This window comes from Nomascus leucogenys, chromosome X (assembly GCF_006542625.1).
Source record: "Nomascus leucogenys isolate Asia chromosome X, Asia_NLE_v1, whole genome shotgun sequence".
Classification (NCBI taxonomy): Eukaryota; Metazoa; Chordata; class Mammalia; order Primates; family Hylobatidae; genus Nomascus; species Nomascus leucogenys.
In genome coordinates, this window is record NC_044406.1 from 125,084,688 (window position 1) to 125,110,518 (window position 25,831).

Here is a 25,831-nt window from a genome sequence, read left to right on the forward strand (position 1 = left end):
TTGCAGAAAGCAAAAATTTCTTAAAATACAAAAAGTGATCACCATAAAAGAAAAGATTGATAAACTGGACTATATTAAAACTAAGAACTCCTGTTCAGCAAAAGACACTACTTCGACTGAAAAGACAAGTCACAGAGTGAGACAAGATATCTGCAATACAGATACCTAATAACTGAACCCCATACAGTGATGGTGGGAATTGAAGTTCGTACAATCATTTTAGAAAATTGCTTGGCAGTATCTACTAGATCTGAACATGTGATCCAGTAATTACACTCATAATTATAAGCCAGTAAAAAGGCATGTTTATGTCACCAAAAGATATATACAAGAATGTTCATTACGCTATTATACATAAGAGCCAAAAACTGGAAACAAACCAAATATCCATTAACAGTAGAATGAATAAATAAAAGCTGTAATAGTAATACAATGGAATACTACACAGCAATGTAAATGAACTACTGCTGTACAAAACAACATGGATTAATCTCACAGACAAAATATTAAATGAGACACAGACGAGTACATATTGTGAACTTCTGTTTATAATTCAAGAACTGGCAAGAACTGTTTACTATGTTAGAAGTCCAGGTAATGGTAACCTATGAAAAGGAAAAAGGGTGGAATGATTGGGAGGGGGCATCTTCTGGGGTATTGATAATGTGCTACGTATTGGTCAGTTTAGTGTTTAAACAGGCTCATTTACTTTGTGAAAACTTACACTAAACTTTTGTGTATTTTTTGAATATATGTTATACATTAATAAATAGGGTTTTTAAACCCGTAGTTCATAATTTAGTGAAAGTAGAATATCCAAACATTTAGTTTTAAACCAATCAATTATAATGCTACCATCATTTTTATGCCTTATTGAGAAGTTTATTTTACCTTTCCTTCCACTCTTATTTCAAGGCTCCAAAATTTCTCTCCCCAACATACATTGGGGGCAACATGAATGCCCCCAATGTATATTTGACCCATACATGAGTCAGTAGTTCCATGTACTTTTTAGAAATGCATGTTAAATGATGCTGTTACTGTCTATTTTGCTTCTTTTAGATGTAACGTGTAACATTAAGAATGGCAGATGCGAGCAGTTTTGTAAAAATAGTGCTGATAACAAGGTGGTTTGCTCCTGTACTGAGGGATATCGACTTGCAGAAAACCAGAAGTCCTGTGAACCAGCAGGTCATAATCCAAATAAGATTTTTTAAAGAAAATCTGTATCTGAAACTTCAGCATTTTAACAAACCTACATAATTTTAATTCCTACTTGACTCTGCTTCCTTTCGAAATCATAGAAAATATCAGTAGGTTGAATTAGACCAATTAATTTTCTAGATTGCATCATATTTTAAATATAAACTATGTAATCATCTACAACCTGAATTCTTTTCTGTGTCCAATTTGTCCAATTTTTTTCTCTAACATTTATATCACAAAGCAATTAATTTGTGTGATTTCTGCATATGTATTTGTAATTCATCAAGTCAAATCAATGTAGTAATACTATATCATAAAATATACACATATAATTGAGTGATAGGCTTCTAGTACAAGGACGGTAAGTTTGAAGCACGATTCTATCTGGGCTGGCTAGTTTACTCTGAGAAAGTTATTTTTTATTGTTGGATCTCAAGCCAAGTTTACACACTTGATGTCAGAATGATTCTGGCAATGAACTGTTTTAAGTTCTGCCAGGCTCATCAGCACAATCTATATGGCTGTGAACAAAACAATGTTTCCCAGTCATACCAACCATGCCACCATTTTAACAGCTGATTCATGTATTCAGAACATCTCAACTCCATGTTCATATGGCTCTTATCTAAAGATGAAAGCAGTAGACACTTTCATTTTTTGAAAAATTTAGGCTCTGCAGGGTCAATTATATTTGATAAATGAGGGGCTTTTTTGAAGCAAACTAGATATAATTTCTTTTGCATTTCTAAAGCCTGATATCTTATTAATTGGTACATTAAATTGTGCACCATTTCTCTGTAACTGGTTTCAGTACCTATCTCAGCACTATACCAGGCAGAAGAAATTAAAGAAAGAACCAGTGCCGAGACCAGCTTGGTGGGGGAGACCCTAATCCTGTGGCACTAGAAGAATTAAAGACACACACACAGAAATATAGAGTATGGAGTGGGAAATCAGGGGTCTCACAGCCTTCAGAGCTGAGAGCCCCGAACAGAGATTTACCCACGTATTTATTGACAGCAAGCCAGTCATAAGATTTACTAAAAGTATTCCTTATGGGAAATAAAAGGGATGGGCCAAAATAAAGGGATGGGTCTGGCTGGTTATCTGCAGCAGGAACATGTCCTTAAGGCACAAATCGCTCATGCTATTGTTTGTGGTTTAAGAACACCTTTAAGCGGTTTTCTGCCCTGGGTGGGCCAGGTGTTCCTTGCCCTCATTCTGGTAAACTCACAACCTTCCAGTGTGGGTATCAAGGCCATCACGAGCATGTCACAGTGCTACAGAGATTTTGTTTATGGCCAGTTTTGGGGCCAGTTTATGGCCAGATTTGGAGGCCTATTCCCAACAAACCAGAAGCCAGGAATATATATCCTGCAACTAAAATGAAGACTCTCTAAGGCTTCAGGGCCTGCCCACTTGTCCCTCTGCTTGGTTCCTCACATACACTGTCTCAAAGCTAGTCTACCTTGAGAGGAGCATGAATATGTGTGTGGGTGTGTGTCTGTGTATTTTAACCTTAAAAACCTAACTTCCAGTATAGACAGATGGCATAGTAGCTAAACCCTAACAAGTTCTTCTATGCTATAAAAGAGAAACAGAATTGAGAACCACCTCCAACTATTAAGTGTTCTATTTGAATATAGCCTTAGCTTTAGCAGAATAATTAGGCCAAACTTAAAATAAGCTTTTCTGCCTTTTCAATGATAATGGTCCCTTTTCTGTAGTCATTGTTGATTATGTACATTTATACACAAGCATTTTGAACTAATTTCCTGTTTTCTCAACCACTTGCTGTCTTCATGATACTTTGTCGCAGCTGGTTGCTATAGAAATGTCTGTTACAAGGAATGTGGCTTGAAGGAAAGTGATAAATGAAAATGAAATGTGAAGTGACTTTGTTTGACTACAAATTCCCATTCTGGTAGTCCCCAGTGTATCAATACATTATTTTTCTTTAGAAAATAAACCAACCCAAGGAAAAATGGTGGGCACGTCCTGGTGAATATGGCTGCGATAATTATATTAGCAATCTCTTTGGCTAATATTTGAAACCCAGATAATTGAATCACAATGATCTCTCCCCAGAAAATATGTAAAATGCACCTTGGAATCTAGAAGGCCTTTTAGTCTGCAAAAGAAACCTTCTTAATCATAAGCAGCAGAAGTCCCATTTACCAAATTGGAAAGTTAAAGTTACAAAGCATCAATCATCAGACTTCCATTCAGGGATGGCAATTGGGAGTAAGACTTTTTAGTAAAGAAACTAAACACAAAGTCATTAGACTCTATAAAAGTCTTACCAAATTTGATTCTGGAACACCTATTCTATTTCTGTAAAGATGATGAATTCCGGAGCCAAATGTTCTTTTCATGAAGGATTTGAAAACTGTCCATGAAAATAATGCAATCAACCTTTTAGCTTGAGACTCTATTCACTGATTAGATTTTTTTAAATACTGATGGGCCTGCTTCTCAGAAGTGACAAGGATGGGCCTCAATCTCAATTTTTGTAATACATGTTCCATTTGCCAATGAGAAATATCAGGTTACTAATTTTCCTTCTATTTTTCTAGTGCCATTTCCATGTGGAAGAGTTTCTGTTTCACAAACTTCTAAGCTCACCCGTGCTGAGATTGTTTTTCCTGATGTGGACTATGTAAATTCTACTGAAGCTGAAACCATTTTGGATAACATCACTCAAAGCACCCAATCATTTAATGACTTCACTCGGGTTGTTGGTGGAGAAGATGCCAAACCAGGTCAATTCCCTTGGCAGGTACTTTATACTGATGATGTGTCAAAACTGGAGCTCAGCTGGCAAGACACAGGCCAAGTAGGAGACTGAGGCTATTTTACTAGACAGACCTATTGGGATGTGAGAAGTATTTAGGCAAGTTTCAGCACTAACCAATGTGAGAAAGCCTCCAGAGATGAGCAGCTGGTGAAAGAGAGGCCCAAAACCAGCTACTATACAGGTCAAGAAGAATTTGGCATTAAGGAAATAGAATAGCAGGATTCCAGACAGGCAACTGGTCAACAACATGAAGGTCTGGAAGAAAGGTCACAAGTACTCAGGTTCAGGGCACTACTTCAGCTTCAGCCCTTGCAAAAACTGGTGAGAGTTGGAAAGTCTTTAGGCCAAGAAAAATTGGGTTATTTAAAAGGGGGTAAAGAAAGGGACTCGAGGAGGAAGGATTAAGGCAAGAACTAGGTTCCAAGAAACAGGGCATGAGAGAGAGTCTTGATCTACAGCTATAGTTCTCGTGGTAGCATCAGAATCACCTGGGAACGTAGAAATGCAAAATCTCCTGCTCTACACTAGACCTACCAAATCAGAATACCTAGGGGGTGGGGCCCAGCAATCTGTGTGCAAACAAGCACTGCAGGTGATTTTGATGCACATTATAGTTTGAAAACTAGGCCAGGTGCAGTGGCTCATGCCAGTAATCCCAGCACTTTGGGAGACTGAGATGGGAGGATCGCTTAAGCCCAGGAGTTTGAGACTAGCCTGGGCAACATGGCGAAACCCCACCTCTATAAAAAAAATACAAAAATTAGCTAGGTGTGATGGCTCCCACCTGTGCTCCCAGCTATTCAGGAGCCTGAGGTGGGAGAATCACCTGAGCCTGGAAAGTCGAGGCTGCAGTCAATTGTGATCACACCACTGCACTTCAGCCTGAGGGACAGAGTAAGACCCTATCTCAAAAAACAGAAAAAGAAAAACACTGGCCCAAACGAAATGAACTTGTTACAGAAGCCGGGGTTCAAAACACCAAATAATGGACTTGTTGTACCTAGTCCTTCCCGGGTGCTCTGCAGACATTTCTCCAAGCGTAGTCTGCAAACAACCTACATATGTAGAATTACCTATGCACATTTTTCATTTAACAACCAAGAGCTACATTTGTAGCAAAATCTGGGTTGTAACTTAGCCTACAGCTGAAGCCTAAGAGATTCCATCTGTGAGAAGGAATAACCCACCTCTTTGGCCCCCCTCCCCAGGCAGGAAGCCAGGATGGTCCTTATATAAAGTTGTGCTGTCCAATAGGTAACCACTAGCCACATATGGCTATTTAAATTTAAATTAACTACAATTAAGTGAAATTAAAAATTCCTCAATTGCACCTGCCAAATTTTAAGTGCATAACAACCACATGTGGCTACTAACTACTGTATTGGAGAGTGCAAGTGGAGATAGAACACTTTATTACTGCAGAAATTTCTATTGGATAGCACTTATAATAGTTTAGTCTAACTTAAAACTCCCTAGTTGCCACAGTGATGATTTGGTAGTAATTTCATGGATTTCTCTACTGAAGTTCGAATCTCTGCCATTAGAGACTGATAACTTTAAAGACTTTGCAATTATCAAACTGGTGAAAATTTAAGCCAGAATCAGGTAAATGTCCTCAGTTTTAACAGCATTGGAATTTTCTGGGACTAGCTGTGTATCTATCCAGGATTCTTGAGAATGCCTGCCATTTTTCAACATAATGGATGTAAGGTATTACACATATACCTGGGGATGGGGTGGTAGGTATAATTGCACAAGCATTGTGGAGAATGGTATCAAAGAGTGGCAGAACATCACAATCAAGGTTTTCCCGTTCTTTTACCTTTGCTTTTTAAAAAGACAATATTTGCTGGACCTGATCTTATAACCCATAAATGGGACACTGTATGTTCCTTTTTACCTCCTCTGTTTCTACTTAATTGCACCCTATAAGGGCTGCTTCCCTTACCCACCATAATCCCTTCCTTCACTCATTCATATCTTTACTCTTCTTCACAACTCTGTAATATTGACCTTTATGAACCTTTCCTGGAACAATCCCCCTTGAGTGCAAGCACTGTTATTATGCCTTCAATGTATTTAATATCCATGTATCTATTCTCTCTAATTTTGTCATTTTGTGTTCTCACACATTTTCATTCATTATGTGTCCAACTTCCATGGATAACATGGTTACAACAAAAGATCCTACTTTAGGACAATTATCTTCCTTGGGTTTGTGGGACATAGAACAGTGCTTAGAGTAGGGGATCCAAGAACCTAGGAGAATATATTAGCTAAGAAGATAACTTCCGTTTTTAAAAGTCCAAGATTCAGGAGATCGAAACCATCCTGGCTAACACAGTGAAACCCTGTCTCTTCTAAAAATACAAAAAATTAGCCGGGCGTGGTGGCGGGCGCCTGTAGTCCCAGCTACCCGGAAGGCTGAGGCAGGAGAATGGCGTGAACCCAGGAGGTGGAGCTGGCAGTGAGCCGAGACCATGCCACTGCACTCTAACCTGGGTGACAGAGCGAGACTCCATCTCAAAAAAAGAAAAAAAAGTCCAAGATTTAAAAAAAAAAAAAAGATGTCTGCTTTGTGAGTTTAGCATTGTCTCCTTGTCATTCCAGAAATGAAATGGCAAATACATTTAAATCAGAACTAAAAAGGGGAACAGGGTATAAAGGCTCAATTTAGTCACATAATTTCTGTTTCTCACCCACCCCCTTTAAACCAGATGTTTGCCAATGCGTTAACAATGCAGATGTTTCCTGAAAGAAAGTTTAGTAACTCAAGCAGACACCTTATTTTCTTTTCAAGCAGAAAAGACTATGAGATGGTGATTGTGGTTGTTCTGGGAGGGAGAAAATATAAATGATACACATCATTTCAAATCATCTCATGACTTTCTCACTGCACACTTATAGTTATTGTACCTGTTGTCTTTTTGCTGTCAAGCCTAGCTAAGGTCATTTGGAATGTTCAAGATCACTCATACATGCATGTGCACACATACACGTGCACATATGTTCACTCCCTATTTCATCCACATGAACTAAGATTACTGACATGTACAGATTCAAAGCACTGACTTTTATTCTTTTCCAAAGGCAAGAAGCTGAGCTACTTTCCAGAATAGTTGTGAAAGACCCTGTCCTACTTCTGCATTGTTTCCTCCACACCACCTCCATCCAGTTCCTTATGAATGGTTACTGGTTTTCAAAAATATGAGATAAATTGAGTGTATAAAAGTCATTTTTAGACAAAATGAAACAGGAAATGAAAGAAACCAGAATCTCTCCTCATTTGTGGATGGGCCAGCTCCACCATGTCATAGTTAATCTGCAGGGAGGAAATACTAGATTTGATTGCAGATCAGACTGATCAGACTGCAGCAAACCTGCTGTGACTAAGGCATCAACAGAAAGCAAGCAACAGCTGGGGCTTCAGTGGTGAAAACATTACATATCTAGCTTTGAAATATGAAATACTATTTAGCAGTGTCACCTAGGAAAGAGTGTTTCAGAATGCTGATGCTTCATAAGAACCTTTCTCTTCAGAGTTGTTTCTTTTATCTTTCAAATTAGCCAGGGTGGGGAATAAAGTGATCACTTGGTGAAGAAATCTCACAAAGAAGAACATAGAGAGTTCACTTTCATCTGGAGTAATGAACAGATTGAACAAACTAGAAATGTTTAGTCTGTTAAAGAAAAGGTGTAGGTGAGCTGTTTGCAAGAGCCACAAGGGAAAGGGGAAGACAACTTCTTTGTGGACTTAAGGGTGAAAGTTGCAAGCAGGCAAGACGATTCTGACCTCCATTAAGAAAGCCCTTTCCAACCAACAGCCACTGGGTTGGTTACGCAGGTTGGGCAGCATTAGGAGCAAATGTTGATTGAACAAATGTTTGTCGGAATTGTTGACTTAAAGAGCTGTTCTGTCACTGGGGACAGCAGCGGCTGGATAGCCCCATTCAGGGAGAGGGCATTTGTTCACCTGGCGAGAGATCAGAGCAGGCTAAGGGACCGCTGGGATCCTGTCCAGCTTTGAGACCCTGCAGAGCCATGTTCACCTAGCACGTATCCCGTCTGCGGTCGCGCTCATTTCTTACCTTATTCCAGGGCTTTCATCTCAGCTTGCCAGGCTGGAGCCAAGGGCCAACGCAGCCGCGCCTTGTTCGCGATGGTAGCTTCCCAGGAGCCCCCTATGGTTCCGGAACGGCGCTGCCGGCCTCATCCTCTTTGCTACCTCCTAAAGCCAAAGGCACTGGCGAGTCGGGCCAGCTTCTAAAGTCGCACAAGGTTAGAAGGTTCCCGACAGGAACGGCGTGAGGCCAATGGCAGGAGGTACTTCAGTTTCCCTCCAGATGCCCAGCGATGGGCTCAGAGCTCCTTGAGAACTCGGTAAAGGAAGCAGGGTCTCTGAAGAAATACTTCAGGAGTAGAAAGAGGAAGCTAGAGGGTTAAATGCACTACACAGGAACAGAAATGAGTTTTTCTTAGAGTAAGTATATGTCTAGAGGTGTAGTAAACTAAAACGAGTCTTGAATTGCATACCGCTACGTAGGGAAGAAATGAAAACCTTTGAATATTAGTGAAAAAAGGGAAACTGCAACGCCTGTATTACTAGATAGCCTTCATCAACAGCTCAAAAGTGAGAGATTTAAAGAAGCAGCACCGCATTTTGGCTTTCTAAAGCTTTAATTTGGTTTGGATCCCATGCCCATGACCCTGCCAGCTGACAATTCTAGGCGTGCACAAACTGGCCCCAAAAATTCCTCCCACATTTCCAAAGAACTATTTGGCCCTTTATGTGAAGCACCTGGTTTTTCCATTTTCTGTTTTACCATAGGCCTCAGTTCAGTGTGTGGCATATTTATTCTACATTTAACAATTTGAAGATCATTCTATTCGATTAAAAAAAAGAATACAATGGAAGCCAAGTGATTAAGCTTTCCTTATGCTTATATTAAGTTGTAGCATATGCATTTACCAATAGCTAACCGTACTAACCTACAGAAAATGTCCAGGGAAACAGTCTATTTCTTATTCTATTTTTGACCTAAAAACAATCTTTAAAATGTCTTAGCATTTTCCCCAGTCTCCACTTCCCTCAACTTTGGCCTGAAGCTATCCTTAAAGGTACCCTGTACAGCTCTTGCCCTGTACAGCTAGCTACAGAGATTCAATCCTTTCTGTTCGATTAGGACACATCTCAGTGGCAGATAGCATGCAAAGTTACTATATGTATGAACCAGAATTGTTTTTCCTTAGGGGCCAGGATGTTACACTAAGGTCTTAAGACTATAGTAATATCTTCACTTGAAAAAGCCCTCTATTGTTCCTATCTCAGATGATAAAAATTCAATTAAGAGAAATAAGAACGTGACATATGTAATCTCACCTGGCTCTACAAAGCTAGTCTGGACAGACATTTAAACAATTATCCTCTAAGATTATTTGATGAAATGCATTTCAATGACTAGTTAACCATTAAAAACCAAAGTGAGCATCCCGTCTGTTCCCAGCCAAATGACCTAGAGCAAAGGACTAGGCAAACCACATCTGTGGGCACAGCAAGCTGTACATTACAAACAAATGAATTTGCTTTGTATATGAGTGAGAGCAAACACTCTTTATTGTGAAGCTTGGGTGGGTAAGTAGGGAGAATAATGGTTTCACTGAAATCACAGGGAACGGTTACGTTGGAGTTAAAGGTCAGGAAGAAAAGGGTAAGAGCCGTTCTGGGCTGGCATCGTCAATGAAGAGCATAAATTCAGATGTGAATGTGTATTTTGTAGAAGCATGTGTGTGGTTGGTGTGTGTGTATGTGTGAGTCTGAAAGAGGGAAAGCAGGCTCCCATTAGACTATGACTAACAAAAATGTTTGACAGATTATAACTCAGATGCCTCACTCAGAGCATATGCCTTCCCATTTTCCCCGTTATTCTCCAAAATGATGTCTTTTATTTGGGATATGAGATGCTTGACCGAGCAGACATCTCATACCCCAAATAGCTAATATTTTGATAGCTATGATCCTGAATGGCCAAACATTCCAAAACCAAGTAGTTTGTAATATCTTTAAATGCAAATATATTTTAGGCCTTTTCCTTGGCAAGGATGTTTGGTCAGGGGTTGGCAAAAATAATGCTCTTCAGACTTAAAAGAACACAACCATATTTCTTAGCCATCCACCAGAAAGTAGTAGAAGCTCCAGGAAGCAAGTCTTTGTCAGGAGTCAGACTAGCTACATCATAATCTCTCTGCCCAGGGGCTGTGGATGTCATTCATCCTGGCCTAACTAGCCTACTGGGCTGAGAGATGTCCAATTTCCCCCCTAATACACTAACCAGAGGAGAAGCACCGTGATATCATTGCATGTGAATTCTTAATTCCAATTGCTTAAACAAATATGTTCAGTTGTAACTATCAATACCAGTATATAACAGTGTTGGCCAACTTTTATTGATGCTGAAAATCAATTGGAGTTACAGCCAGACACATGGTCTTATGACCGGCATACTTACACAGGGCTTTGCAGTGAGACGGATCGTGCATCTGGGGTTTACTGCTATGCATTTTTGTTTTGTAACTGAAGTCTGATGAGACAGCCAGAGCATGTGCTACCTAGGGACTTGAATCCCTGTAGCCCCACTTCACATCTCACCACCTTTTGGGGTGGTTTCTCGACCTCCCACTCCCCTACCACCTGGTGCCTTAGCCAGCCCTGGCTCTCCCTCCAAACACCTGCCCAATGACCACTGCCACCCCGTGGTGCCCAGACATACTCTCCCTCCTCATCCCTACCTAGCTACCATTGCCACTCCCCTCCCCCAGCGGGGACATGGGCATAGGAGCAGGGAGAGTTAAGGTTGGTCAGGTGCACGTGCCCTATGCTATCTTGGAAGGGGGCTTGGCCATGTGGCATCTCTGGACCAAGAATGTGCCACAGCACATTTGGAGGGTGAATGGTGGGGGCACACCCCTTGTCCACCTCCATTTCAGGCATGGAACACATCCTGGCATGAAAGTTGCAGTCCCTTGGGAATCACCTCTCCACCTTGATTGCCACAGTAGGCCAGTGACAAGGGAAGATTGACACATCCTCCCCTGCTGGGGCCCAGTGTCCTGTGGCTGGCAGGCAGGGGATCCTAAGGACATGTGGGTGTTAAATTGTACGGTGCACTTCCTGGGCACCTTTGAGGGTCTGCACTGCCCCAGCAAATATCCCCATGCTAGAGGGAGCAAAATATTAAATGGCAAATTTTAAAAATGTAACATGATGGGTTGCAAAAGAGACTGCAGAGGAAAGCAAAAAGTTTTGTATTTTAGTATCTTCCATGGCACTTTTCTTCCTAGCTTTTGAACAAGGGGCCCCACATTTTTATTTCTCACTGAGCCCCACAAAGTATGTAGCCATTCCTGCCTGGAGTGAGGACTTTTAAAACATAAAGATTATCAAGTCTTGGAAATTCTGATTCAGTAGATATATAACAGGTCTCAAACTTAATTATGTAAAGAGTATTCTGGAGAGCTTCATTTTACCCAGTCCCACCCACCAAATATTCTGATAAATTAAGCTTGGATTAGCCCCCAGATCTGCATTTTATAAGGATCCCCATATGATTCTACTGCAATTGGCCCACAGACCACGCCTGGACCGAATTTGGGTGCTTAGGAGCACAAATTCTGGAGCTGGGCAGACTTGAGTTTGCTTCCTAGCTTTACCAACGGATCTCAGGGGAGTTCATGTTTACCTCTAAACTTTAGATCATGCAACTATAAATAAGTATATTAATATCACATCATAAGGATATTATATTGTATTAAATGTCTATAAAACACCACGATGATTAGCCCAAAGTAAACACTCAATAAATGTTCAAAAATTTAGGAAAATGGTTAAGTCTGGGTTGTATGCACACTGGTGTTTATTATATTATGTAGTTTTTTCTGTATTTTTACAACATTTCAGAATAAAAAGCAACAGCTAGAAAAAGAGGGAAATGGCCAGGCACAGTGGCTCATGCCTGTAATCCCAGCACTTTGGGAGGCCAAGGCGGGCGGATCATGAGGTCAAGAGATCGAGACCATCCCGGCCAACATGGTGAAACCCCGTCTCTACTAAAAATACAAAAATTAACTGGGCATGGTGGCATGCGCCTGTAGTCCCAGGAGAATTGCTTGAACCTGGGAGGCGGAGGTTGCAGTGAGCCAAGATCTCACCACTGCTCTCCAGCCTGGTGACAGAGCAAGACTCCGTCAAAAAAAAAAAAAAAAAAAAAAAAAAGATAAGAGAGTGAGAGCCAGAGTATGAAAAAGGAAGTGAGAGCCCTTTAAGGAGTCAGCTCTGTAGGTCTCCAGGTAGGAGGCTAGTGCTTCAGTGTCTACGACATAGTAGGTGTTCAGTAAATTAAATTCAGGACAAAAAGAACATGCCCCAAAAACCATCTGATATCCACTTAAAGTGATGGACCACCTCCTTTCCCTTGTTTATGAATGGCTTTACGCCTAAGACTGTGTGCACTTTAATACAAGGGCAGTCGTTCAGAACTAGTCAGCTTCTGAAAAGGATTTACCAAATGTTGAGTGTGCCCTCTAGTGTTCACACTTCCCAGCTTTCTTCCTGTAAAGGTGGATCAAGACACTTGCTTACAACTGGAACTGAAATCCTCCAAGTCGGTCTAGACATTGAGATGGAGAAAATATTCATTGTCGACTGTAATTATGCAATGAATATCCAGTTGAAATAATGGACTTGCCTCATCTAATAATACCCAGGCTCAATGCGTCACTCCTTTGTCCACTTTGCCCAAAATTCAAACACAGCTAAGTTGATATTTTAGGACAAATGCAGCTTACTATTCAGCCAGAGGGGAGTAGAATATGGTTAAGAGAGAGTGGAAAGGATGAATGAGCGCTGCTATTCCTCACTGCCTGGATGGCTATAAGCACGGCCCTGATGGAGGCCTTAGGTCTTGTTTCATAATATTCCAGTTTGAAAAGGGTTTGAAAAGACCTCCTAGAAAAATCAGTAGTTTTTCTCTTTCGAGTAACATGTAGCAAAAAAATTTCATCATGTAGGTACAGCGAACACCCTAACAACTATTAATCTCAAGGAGTCAAGTCAGTGTGTTTCCTAATGTATCTGCTGTATTTCATGAAGCAAATTTTGCCATCAGAGAAACTGACTCATGGGGAAAAAAATCCAAGGACCTCAAATCACCAAAAGAAGCCATTCCTCAGATTTGTCTCAGCTTAAGCTTCCCTGTCTCTCATTGTGTGTTGCTTTCAGTGCAGTTACAATAAATGGCTTTTTTGTTTATGCACCAAAAACACTAATTCATCTGCAAAGCTCATATTTCCAGAAACATTCCATTTCTGCCAGCACCTAGAAGCCAATATTTTGCCTCTTCCTGTAACCAGCACACATATTTATTTTTTTCTAGATCAAATATATTATGCAGTAAGCGTCTTAATTTTGTTTTCACAGGTCGTTTTGAATGGTAAAGTTGATGCATTCTGTGGAGGCTCTATCGTTAATGAAAAATGGATTGTAACTGCTGCCCACTGTATTGAAACTGGTGTTAAAATTACAGTTGTCGCAGGTAAATAAACAGAAAGAATAATAATCTGCAGCACCACTAGCTCTTTAATATGATTGGTACACCATATTTGACTAAGGTCTAATAAAATTGTTGTTGAATAAACTGGGCTAAAGGCAGAAGGATCATAATTTCAGAACCCACGTTGCACCATCCTCCAAGCATCCATAGTTCTTTTGATGTACCCATATTATCACTCATTTCAGTGAGGTGCAATTAGTTCTTGATGTAGCCATTTCCATACCAGAAAGCCTTCCCCAAAATCAGCGTCATGTCACCGATCCTTTTATCTCTGGTGCTTGGCACAACCTGTAGCAGGTCCTTAGAAAACAAACATTTGAATTAATGGCCAAATGAATTTGTGCTCAAAAAAGGGGCGAGGATACTTGAAATTTGGAAAATCTAGGATAATTCATGAGTAGTGGATTCATTATCACCAATGAAAGGCTTATAACAGCATAAGTGAACAGAACCATCTCTGTGATAGTCCTGAATGGCTTTTTGGTCTGAAAACTATGCATTGGCTCTCATTACATTTAACCAAAATTATCATAATATAAGAATGAGATCTTTAACATTGCCAATTAGGTCAGTGATCCCAAGTAGACACTTAGAAAATCTGTGTATGTGAAATACTGTTTGTGACTTAAAATGAAATTTATTTTTAATAGGTAAACATAATATTGAGGAGACAGAACATACAGAGCAAAAGCGAAATGTGATTCGAATTATTCCTCACCACAACTACAATGCAGCTATTAATAAGTACAACCATGACATTGCCCTTATGGAACTGGACGAACCATTAGTGCTAAACAGCTATGTTACACCTATTTGCATTGCTGACAAGGAATACACGAACATCTTCCTCAAATTTGGATCTGGCTATGTGAGTGGCTGGGGAAGAGTCTTCAACAAAGGGAGGTCAGCTTCAGTTCTTCAGTACCTTAGAGTTCCACTTGTTGACCGAGCCACATGTCTTCGATCTACAAAGTTCACCATCTATAACAACATGTTCTGTGCTGGCTTCCATGAAGGAGGTAGAGATTCATGTCAAGGAGATAGTGGGGGACCCCATGTTACTGAAGTGGAAGGGACCAGTTTCTTAACTGGAATTATTAGCTGGGGTGAAGAGTGTGCAATGAAAGGCAAATATGGAATATATACCAAGGTATCCCGGTATGTCAACTGGATTAAGGAAAAAACAAAGCTCACTTAATGAAAGATGGATTTCCAAGGTTAATTCATTGGAATTGAAAATTAACAGGGCCTCTCACTAACTAATCACTTTCCCATCTTTTGTTAGATTTGAATATATACATTCTATGATCATTGCTTTTTCTCTTTACAGGGGAGAATTTCATATTTTACCTGAACAAACTGATTAGAAAATGGAACCACTAAAGGAATATAATGTGGTAGGAAGTTACAGCCATTTCTAAGGGCCCAGCCCTTGACAAAACTGTGAAGTTAAATTCTCCACTCTGTCCATCAGATACTATGGTTCTCCACTATGGCAACTAACTCACCCAATTTTCCCTCCTTAGCAGCATTCCATCTTCCCGATCTTCTTTGCTTCTCCAACCAAAACATCAATGTTTATCAGTTCTGTATACAGTACAGGATCTTTGGTCTACTCTATCACAAGGCCAGTACCACACTCATGAAGAAAGAACACGGGAGTAGCTGAGAGGCTAAAACTCATCAAAAACACTACTCCTTTTCCTCCACCCTATTCCTGAATACTTTACCTTCTCCAAATCCCAATCCCCAAATCAGTTTTTCTCTTTCTTACTCCCTCTCTCCCTTTTACCCTCCACAGTCATTAAAGGAGAGATGGGGAGCATCATTCTGTTATACTTCTGTACACAGTTATACATGTCTATCAAACCCAGACTTGCTTTCATAGTGGAGACTTGCTTTTCAGAACATAGGGATAAAGTAAGGTGCCTGAAAAGTTTGGGGGAAAAGTTTCTTTCAGAGAGTTATTTTATATATATATATATATATATATATATATATATATAAAATATAAATATATAGTATGTGTATGTATGTGTGTGTATACACACACGCACGCATACACACATATAATGGAAGCAATAAGCCATTCTAAGAGCTTGTATGGTTATGGAGGTCTGACTAGGCATGATTCCACGAAGGCAAGATTGGCATGTCATTGTAACTAAAAAAGCTGACATTGACCCAGACATATTGTACTCTTTCTAAAAATAATAATAATGATGCTAACAGAAAGAAGAGAACAGTTCTTTTGCAATCTACAGCTAGTAGAGACTTTGAGGAAGAATTCAACAGTGTGTCTTCAGCAGTGTTCAGAGCCAAGCAAGAAGTTGAAGTTGCCTAGACTAGAGGACAAAAGTATCATGTCTCCTTTAACTAGCATACCCCTGAAGTGGAGAAGGGTGCAGCAGGCTCAAAGACATACGTCATTCCAATCAGCCAACTAAGTTGTCCTTTTCTGGTTTCGTGTTCACCATGGAACATTTTGATTATAGTTAATCCTTCTATCTTGAATTTTCTAGAGAGTTGCTGACCAACCGACATATGTTTCCCTTTGTGAATTAATAAACTGGTGTTCTGGTTCATACCTTGGCTTTTTGTGGATTCCATTGATGTGAATCAGTCACCCTGTATTTGATGATGCGTGGGACTGCTGACAAAGTCACTCTGACCCCGCCAAGCTGCTGCCTTCTCCTGCCCCCACCTCACCCCCAGCCAGGCCTCACTCTTGCTAATTCCTTTAGTTCTTTTAGTCAATATATTTTTGTCTTCGCATGTAAGTATAAATAAACATATTTTTAAATTTCTTGGCTGGGCCCAGTGGCTCACACCTATAATCCCAGCACTTCGGGAGGCCAAGGTGGGCGGATCACCTGAGGTCAGGAGTTTCAGGCCAGCCTGGCCAACATGGTGAAACCCTGTCTCTACTAAAAATAGAACAATTAGCTGGGCGTGGTAATGTGCACCTATAATCCCAGCTACTGGGGAGGCTGAGGCAGGATAATCACTTGAGCCTTGGGAGCGGGGGGCGCGGGAGGTTGCAGTGAGCCAAGATCGCACCAGTGCACTCCCCATCCTCGGTGACAGAGTGAGACACTGTCTCAGAAAGAAAATAAATAAATAAATACATTTCTTGAGGCGTTTCTTGTTAAATCATTCATGGAGAGGTATCCCAAACACTACATTCAACAAAACACTCTGAAAAATGTTTTCAAATGCAATATAACACAGCAGAGATTTGATGCTCTGTTATCCAGTTTTCATCTAAAGCAGTGTGAGCTGTGTCCCAGAGAGGACAGCGGTCTGAATCCACCTGAGACAGAATTGGGTGTAACTAGCTGTGAGTATGGCCTTCAATAAGCCACTCTCCATTTGGGAATTTGATTTCTCCACTTGTATAGTGAGAGTGTTTGACAGGATGCTCTCCAAAATCCCTTGCAATTTTGTTAGTCTGTGATTTCATGTTTTTATTTTTATTCCTTCATTCAACAAATATTCAAGGAGTAATTGCTGTGTGCCAAATACCAACAGTGTTCATTAAATTGTAATTCAGATGTTATATATATAAATAATGTATAATGTATATAAATTGCTTTGTGAGTGCCTACTACACTGCTAGACAGTAGTTGCTCAATAATTGTTAGCTGAATCAGAATCCATGTTTATCCCAGAGTAGCAATTAGTCTTGCATTGAGTATCATGAAAGAAGGCCATACTTAAATAAGAATAATGGCTGGGGTTTAGGTTTTATGAACAAATGAAAGGAAATTGGTTCTGCTTTTGTTGACTAAAGGAAGGGAAGAGAGAAGAGACACTATAATTGTCTGCCTCAGATTTAAGAAGGATGCTAATTCATGCATTAAACATGTTACTTCAAATTTGAATGACCAAAGGTCTGTAGCCTCAGCACTTCAAAATTGGTAAAAGTAAGCCACTGTGGCCTTGTTTCCATAGAGACCACCCCTTACAAAGGCACCAACGGGAAACTGGCCTCAGGACTCCTGTGATTGGTCTTCTCTGTGGCAGAGAAAGGATCTCTTGGACCCATAAATCTCTGAGCCACAGTTCTTTCTGTCATGGGCTCAAAAATGATTGAATTCATCATGAGCCACCTGTAGCATGTTGCCACCACTAACCATGTGGGGCCTTTAAGCTCACTAAGAGCCAATGTCTTCAGAGCCAGCCCTGGCTGGATTCTACCTAGGGCATTTGCAGTTGCCATGTAAGAATCATTAGTGCTTTCAAAATCACTGTAGCTACTTTGCCTAAATAGACTAAAACATGCTGCCATCATATTGGAAGTGACAGATTAAAATAGAACTCTTGCCAAGTGAAGGAAAGTGTGCTAATATAATGCAGTCATTTTAACTTGCTATTTAAGTATGATTGTTTTTAGTTCTTTTGAATATTATTTGTTTTATACTGACAGGAACGAAGTACTGTCCAATTTTCTCTGCCAAGGAAAAAAGAAAAGGTGTTCTTCCTTACTTACCTGAACCAAAACAGACCAGTTTACAAAATTGCCTAATTATAATTGCTAAACAAGTTCCGAATGCTTACAGTCTAATCCAAGAATGTCAGAGCTGCAAGGGCCCTTGAACATCATCCAATCCACTCCACTCATTTAGCAGATGAGGAGGTTGGGGGCAACATAAGGTCAGGCCCAAGATAATACAATGACAGCCAGGACTAGAGCTCAAGTCTCCCACCCTACACTTTGAAAGAATACTTTCAACTGGAGTACATTAACTCTACTGTCTATATTTTTAGGGCAGCTGGGGCATTCTGCATTGGCGGCAATCCTCTCAACAACCCCGGGACTGAAAACTGCCTGGAATTCTTACTAACAATTCTCTAATTGACCAAAAGTTGACAAAATCAAGGAGACCAATAGGTAGCTTGGAAAGCAGAGTAGCAGTCAGATAACAAACCAGAACTTCAAACCCTGGCTCATAGCAGGTTCTCAGTAAATACATGTAGGATAAACGTGTGGTGCTGGTGTCTGGCGTTTAGCCCGGCTGTGAGCACTGGGCCTTCCAGATGTGACATTTGACTACTATAGCACATTCAACAGTGTCATCTGGCACGGTCATTCCAGCAACAATTCAACTTTATTCACTGCAACTGTGCCGGGGAGGACGTGCTGCACACGGAGACAGCAGGTTACTCCAGAAGCTGTTGTTTGCGGGTTGAAGGCAGGCTTCAAAGGCCCACCGAAGCTGAGATTCTAACAATGCATTGCACCTGCGGATGATTGCGAAACAGACTACAGCTGCTGAAAGGCCCGTCTGAGTAAAGCAATCAGGAATCAGAGCTCTTTTTGAATCTGAGGCTTATGCCATCTAAAAAATCTCAGGGTTAAAGCCATAAAAATCAACATGTTCTGTAAACTATGGAAACTACCGAAAGAATCACAGCAGGCAAAGGACTGTGGGACTCCTGCTCTTTTCAATCAATCCAGGCCCACAAATCACTCTACTCATTTTTTCCTATAGTAGTTTCGAGGCAAATCTTTTTCACCCTGTCTTTGGGGCTATGGACTGCCTTGAGATTTCTGAGTTAATCTCAACTTCTAATATAGGTATCAAAAGGGAAGAAGAGCAGGCAGATCTTTTCTTGCATATGTAGACAAAGAGGCAAAGACTTCTGTCTGGAAGAAGGCAGAGCCATTTTCTCCTATGCCTTCACAGAACTATTTCAAACTCCTGGCCAGGTTATTCCACTCTAATAGGAGAGCTATCCCTCTATTCTCTTGGTTAAGAGAAAGCTGGAAATAGAAACAGGGATATTCCAGGCCAGACACGATGGCTCATGCCTGTAATCCCAACACTTTGGGAGGCCGAGGTGGGCCGATCGCTTGAGGTCAGGAGTTCAAGATTAGCCTGGCCAACATGGTGAAGCCCATCTTTACTAAAAATACAAAAATTAGCCGGGCGTGGTGGCACACGCTTATAATCCCAGCTACTCGGGAGGCTGAGGCACGAGAATCGCCTGAACGCAGGAGGCAGAGGTTGCAGTGAGCCAAGATCGTGCCACTGCACTCACATCTGGGTGACAGATTACCTAATAGTGGTGCGCATTACCTAATAGTGGGATTGTTATAATTCAGAAGTCTTAGTACACTCTAATAAAGAATTTTACTGAACACTTTCTGTGTACCTAGCACTGTATCTATTTCCTAAGGTGCAATGAATGGTATGCTGGAACTGGCATATACAAACTAACTCTCAAAAAACAATGTTAAAAGAAAAACTTTAGACAAAATAAATTCAACTAGAGGTCATTATATAAAGTGAAATAAATGAGGCACAGAAAGATAAACATCACATGTTCTAATTTATGTGTGAGATCTAAAGATCAAAATAACTGAACTCATGGACATAGAGCCTAGAAGGATAGTTACCAGAGGCCAGAAAGTGTAGTGGGGGGTTGGAGGGTAAGTGAGGATGGCTAATGAATACAAAAAAATAGAAAGAAAGAATAAGACCCAGTGTTTGATAGCACAACAGGGTGACTATAGTCAATAATAATTTAATTGCACATTTGTAATAACTAAAAGAGTATCACTGGATTGTTTGTAATGCAAAGCAGAAATGCTTAAGGTGATGGAGACCCCATTTTCCATGATGTGATTATTACGCATTGCATGCTTGTACCAAAATATCTCATATATTCCATAAATATATACACCTACTATTTACCCACAAAAATTAAAAATAAAAAAGGAAAAGAAAGAAAAAGATTCAACAGAGTTTATTTGAGCAAAGAATGATTCATGAATGGCGTAGCAGTCAGAATCAGGGGAGGTTCAGAGAGCTCTGCTGCAGCAGCCTGACAGAGAAGGAAGACAAAATATATTTGATTGGTTAGAGTGGAAAGACCCTAATTAGAGGTGAGCTGCCGATTTCTGATTGATAAAGTCCCTAGTCTCCTTTTACTGTTTACATTGGGCTTCAGTTTGCTTATGTAGGGACTTAAAGGGCTTGAGCGGTCCAAGTCGGGTGTCCAGTGGCTTCCCCCACCCTTTTTTTTTTTTTTTTTTTTTGAAATGGAGTCTCACTCTGTTGCCCGGGCTTGAGTCCAGTGGCCCGATCTCGCTCACTGCAACCTCCACCGCCCAGGTTCAAGCGATTTTCCTGCCTCAGCCTCCTGACTAGCTGGTATTACAGGCGCTTGTCACCACATCCAGCCAATTTTTGTATTTTTAGTAGACACAGGGTTTTACCATGTTGACAAGGCTGGTCTCAAACTCCTGACCTCAGGTGATCTGCCTGCCTCGGCCTCCCAAAGTGCTGATTACAGGCATGAGCCACTGCGCCAGCCATTTTTTTTAACACCAATTTTGCACATCACTTCCTAACTTCCAGTTCTGTGTCCTCATGTTGGTAGCTTGAAATCTGCCATGGTAGGAGTCTTTACACCATAGAAACCAACAAATGGTACAAATAGGGTTTTGGTGTGTCTTTTAAAGAGGCTCAGTTGCTTACCATTTGCCAACATACAACTGGACACAATATAATTGTTTAACAACTCGTCATTTTTGCAGTACAGCTGCTCAATTATTGCTATGACTGAGCACTAAATTCACATTGTAAATTAAAATATAAAGGTTGTTTAAGGAAGCAAAACGTTCGTGAAGTAGAAATATTGAGAAAACCAGGCCTTTAAAGATGTTCACAGATGGTAACAGATACTTTATGTGGTAAAATAAGATGTAACATTTCTTAAGTGCAAATATTTCTCCTACAACACATTCACACATTGTAATCCACCAAGGTTTATTTTATGGTATTTTTCTGCTGTACCAGTATGTCACTTCATAGTAATTTGTAATATGCTTATAAAAACTGTTGGAAAGAGTTCTTGACTGCTATTTTTGGTAAGCATGTAAGAACACTAAAACTAAAAAAAAAAAAAGAAAATTCCCACAGGGATGTATGGAAAGTAAGTGTGATGCAGTTTCACTACATTTCAATCGGGGGCACGACATTTTATTCCACTTTTCCAGTACTGAACTAAAGTGAGCAGAATGTTACACAGTGTAAAATGATTTTGACATTTAAAAATGTATTAAGAATAATATCTTGAACTCCCAAGTACCAACACCCATCCATTTCTCATCTTTTATTTCTCTCTCTCTCTCTCTCTCTCTTCAGAGGTAGCTATCTTTCTTAATTTGGTGTTCATCATTATCCAGCATGTTCATATACTTTAACCCTAAACTATCCATTAAAATATATATTTTGTTTTACATATTTTAAAACGTTATACAAATGCTATTATATTGTTTCTATCCTGCAGTTTTTTTTTCCTGTGGGATTCATTTATGATGATGTGGGTAGCTCTAGGTCATTTATTTTAGTTTCTGTATCAATTTTATTGTATGATATTCAATAAACTAGTTATGTAACCTTCTGTTCATGGTAATTCATGTTGTCTCCAAATTTTTTACTCTTCTAAACATTGCTGCTATAAACATGCTGGCACATGTGTGAGCCTTCATGTGGGGTACATCCTTAGGAGTAAAAATGCTAAGCCATAGAGCATTCACTTCAACTGTACTTGGTATTAGCAGATAGCTCACCAAAGTGTTATCAGTGTATGCTCCCAGTAGTAGCATGTACAAGTTCTTGCTTCATGTCCTTCCCAACACTTGGTATTTTTAGAAATATGGGCAGATTTTTAAGCTAATAATATTCATAAATAGAATGCCTACTTTTGCGTTGAATCCAGGTAATTTGAAACTATTTGTAAATGTATGACTACAGCCCTATGTGTTTCTTGGGGTCAGTAAAGAAATTATTTTAGCCTCTAATATGAGATTACAAAATGTCCATTATGATATTTCTCTTTTAAGTCATTTTTATTATGATTGTAAAGTTATGGCTCACTTAATTACTTAACATGTTATCATTTGGTTTCTTTTATCTTCCCATGTAGAAGAGTGCATTCACTATCAAACTGTGCTATAAACTATAAACTAACTCAGCCCAAGTCTTTCTCATGCTTTAAATTTTTCTGACTTTCTCTTCTCCATTTCTGCTTCATTATAATTTTTTAAATTTACTTTTTTTTTTGAGACAGTGTCTCACTCTGTCACCCAGGCTGGAGTGCAGTGGCATGATCATAGTTCACGGCAGCCTCGATCTCCTGGGTTCAAGCAATCCTCTGCTTCAGCCTCCCAAGTGGCTGAGACTACAGGCACGTGCTACCATGCCTGGCTAATTTTTTTTTTTTTTTTTGAAGAGCTGGGGTCTCACTATGTTGCCAGGGCTGGTCTTGAACTCCCGAGCTTAAGCAATCCTCCTGCCTTGACCTCTCAAAGTGCTGGGATTACAGGTGTAAGCCACCACACCCGGCCATAATTTTTTCATTTGTTCTCCAGAAAGGTTTGTTTGTCGCTTATTTTGGAAATAATCAAGTTAGTGAGTCTTACAAATTTTTAGATGAAATTTATCTTTGAAATGGTTTACATTTTGTTTTGGGAGGGTTTAAGGAAAGTTTCATTTAGCTTAAGGAACTTAATCTTCACAAAGTTCAACTTCATTGGCTGTTCTCAGTACACATTATGAGTCCTATTTGATGGACACATGCTTAAAATACCTCCTCAGAATTTAATGTGCTCATTCATACATGCAAAAACTGAGGTGATCAATATATAGTGGCAACTAAGCCCTCATCAAATGCAAAGGACAATTTAATACTTAACTACCTCATGAAATTTTTAAAAATGCATTTTGAAGTAAAAAGTAATTTTTTAAAAATCTGGTTGTCACTTTTACTAATTGCCTTTTGAACAGTATAAAGAGTCTAGTTTTTGTCCATAACACTGGTTTCTTCCCATTTTTTCCCATAAAACCCCTTGCAAACTGACCAGTTGAAATCAATGTGAGGAAGTGTACTGAAATATAATAAAAATGACTTGTTTTGATATTTTATTGCCTGAGACTTGACTCATTAAACACTGTAGAGTCTGCTGCCCTGCAGGAAGAAGGCTCCTGTGTTCTAATACTTACTAAATAATAAACATTTTCCTCAGTGAAAGTCTGTTGAGTGAAACCAGGTTGATTTCTGACTAAACCCAAAACAAAATCACTGACCTAATTTCTCTTCAAGTCAAGTATTTCTTCTGCTCTCCTACACTTTCCACAATGTATTATGAAATTTTTCTCTTAAGAGAATGTAATCTCTTAGATGTCAGGGTGGCTTTTATAACAACCATGTTTTTTTTTTATTTTTTTATTATTATACTTTAAGTTCTGGGATACATGGGCAGAACGTACAGGTTTGTTACATAGGTATACATGTGCCATGGTGGTTTGCTGCACCCATCAACCCATCATCTACATTAGGTATTTCTCCTGATGCTATCCCTCCCTTAATCCCCCACCCCTGACAGGCCCTGGTGTGTGATGTTCCCCTCCCTGTGTCCCTGTGTTCTCATTGTTCAACTCCCACTTGTGAGTGAGAACATGTGGTGTTTGGTTTTCTGTTCCTGTGTTAGTTTCATGAGAATGATGGTTTCCAGCTTCATTCATGTACCTGCAAAGGACATAAACTCATCCTTTTTTATGGCTGCATAGTATTACATGGTGTATATGTGCCACATTTTCTTTATCCAGTCTATCATTGATGGGCATTTGGGTTGGTTCCAAGTCTTTGCTATTGTGAATAGTGCTGCAATAAACATATGTGTGCATGTGTCTTTATGGTAGAATGATTAAATTCCTTTAGGTATATACCCAGTAATGGGATTGCTGGGTCAAATATATTTCTGGTTCTAGATCCTTGAGGAATCACCACACTGTCTTCCTCAATGGAACAACCATATATTTTATATTGTGAGACTCGTGTAATTTTGGAAATATCACCAATAGCATTTTACTCCTCAAACAACACAGGAATAAAACTTGAATACACATTTTATTTTTCAGGGAGCTCTTTGGAGATGAATTTAATTTGATTAATTCACTGACAGTGCTGATATAATTTGGATGTTGTTCCTGCCCAAATCTCATGTTGAAATGTAATTCCCAGTGTTGGAGGTGGGGCCTGGTGGGAGGTGATTGGATCATGGGGACAAATTTCTTGTGAATGGTTTAGCACCATCCTTTTGGTAGTGTCTTCATGATAGTGGGTGAATTCTCACAAGATCTGGCCATTTAAAAGTGTGAGGCCCATCCCCCATCGCTCTCCTGCTCCTGCTTTTGCTGTGTAATGTGCAAGCTCCCGCTTGGCCCTCTGCCATGATTGCAAGCTTCCAGAGACCTCTGCAGAAGCGTATGCCACTATGCTTCCTCTACAGCCTGCAGAACCGTGAGCCAACTAAACCTCATTTCTTATAAATTACCCAGTCTCACGTATTTCTTTATAGCAATGCAAGAACGGCCTAATACAAGTGTTTTCTCAAAAGACCTCAAAACAAATTTAAAGGCAAAAGAGGTAGTTATCCTGTGACGGGATGCTTATTAAGACATCTAAAACAATCTCAGTGTTGTTTTCTTTTAATGAAAGATTCAGTCAAACCAAGGTTATAGGCTTCTCTCCCCACTCTATATTAAGGCACATGTACTAGCTCCCAAATGGGCTGTGAAAGAGATCATTAGGTCTGGCAATTCCAACTAAAGAGTCCTTTGCAGAAGCAAGTTATAGATCAGAAAACAACTGCAGGTATCTAGGTGCTTTCCAGGATTCCTTGAGCTTCAGTATATGGAAGCAGACTTTTTCAGGGTATGGAAGTATGCACTCATAAACATGGCTATCTAACCTTTGAAACTGCTTTTATTGCTATCTTATAGATTTGAGTAAAGCAACTTTTTGAGCAAAACATTGTACTCTGGCTCTGGTCAGATCTCCCTCTTTCTCTCCTCGCTCTCTCAAAGAGAGAATCATGAAGCAAGGCTGAAAGTAAACATTAATCTAAAAATACTTATGGTGCCTTTAAGAGAGTATCACTGATAAATGAGAAGAAAGTTATTTTCAATGTATAATTGATGTTATACCAAACTGAAGAAAGTATGTGAATGAATTTAAGGTGGAATATTTTTAATGTAGAATATACACAAGTGCATTTACATTGTAAGTACATTTAGAATGTAATTAAATTTTTGAAGACCTTAAAGGGAAATTGCTGCTATATTTTAGAGTAATACACATTTATAGTCTAATAAAATTAAGACAGTACAGTTACATTTGTAAACATATACAAATATAGCATTCATGT

General features: G+C 39.7%; 1 protein-coding gene across 2 annotated transcripts in view; it reads left to right on the plus strand.

Moving 5' to 3' along the window:
• F9 (coagulation factor IX) overlaps window positions 1-16,195 on the plus strand; it is a 33,530-nt gene extending 17,335 nt beyond the window's left edge. The window contains exons 4-7 of one of the 2 annotated variants that reach the window (XM_012498775.2): window positions 1,063-1,191; window positions 3,783-3,985; window positions 13,476-13,590; window positions 14,259-16,194. In XM_012498775.2, coding sequence (XP_012354229.1) covers window positions 1,063-1,191; window positions 3,783-3,985; window positions 13,476-13,590; window positions 14,259-14,806 — 995 coding nt within the window. In that variant the 3' untranslated portion in view covers window positions 14,807-16,194. Of the gene's footprint in view, window positions 1-1,062; window positions 1,192-3,782; window positions 3,986-13,475; window positions 13,591-14,258 lie in introns of both variants that reach the window. The other variant, XM_003272586.2, reaches the window with a different exon arrangement.
• Window positions 16,196-25,831: the final 9,636 nt, after the last annotated feature.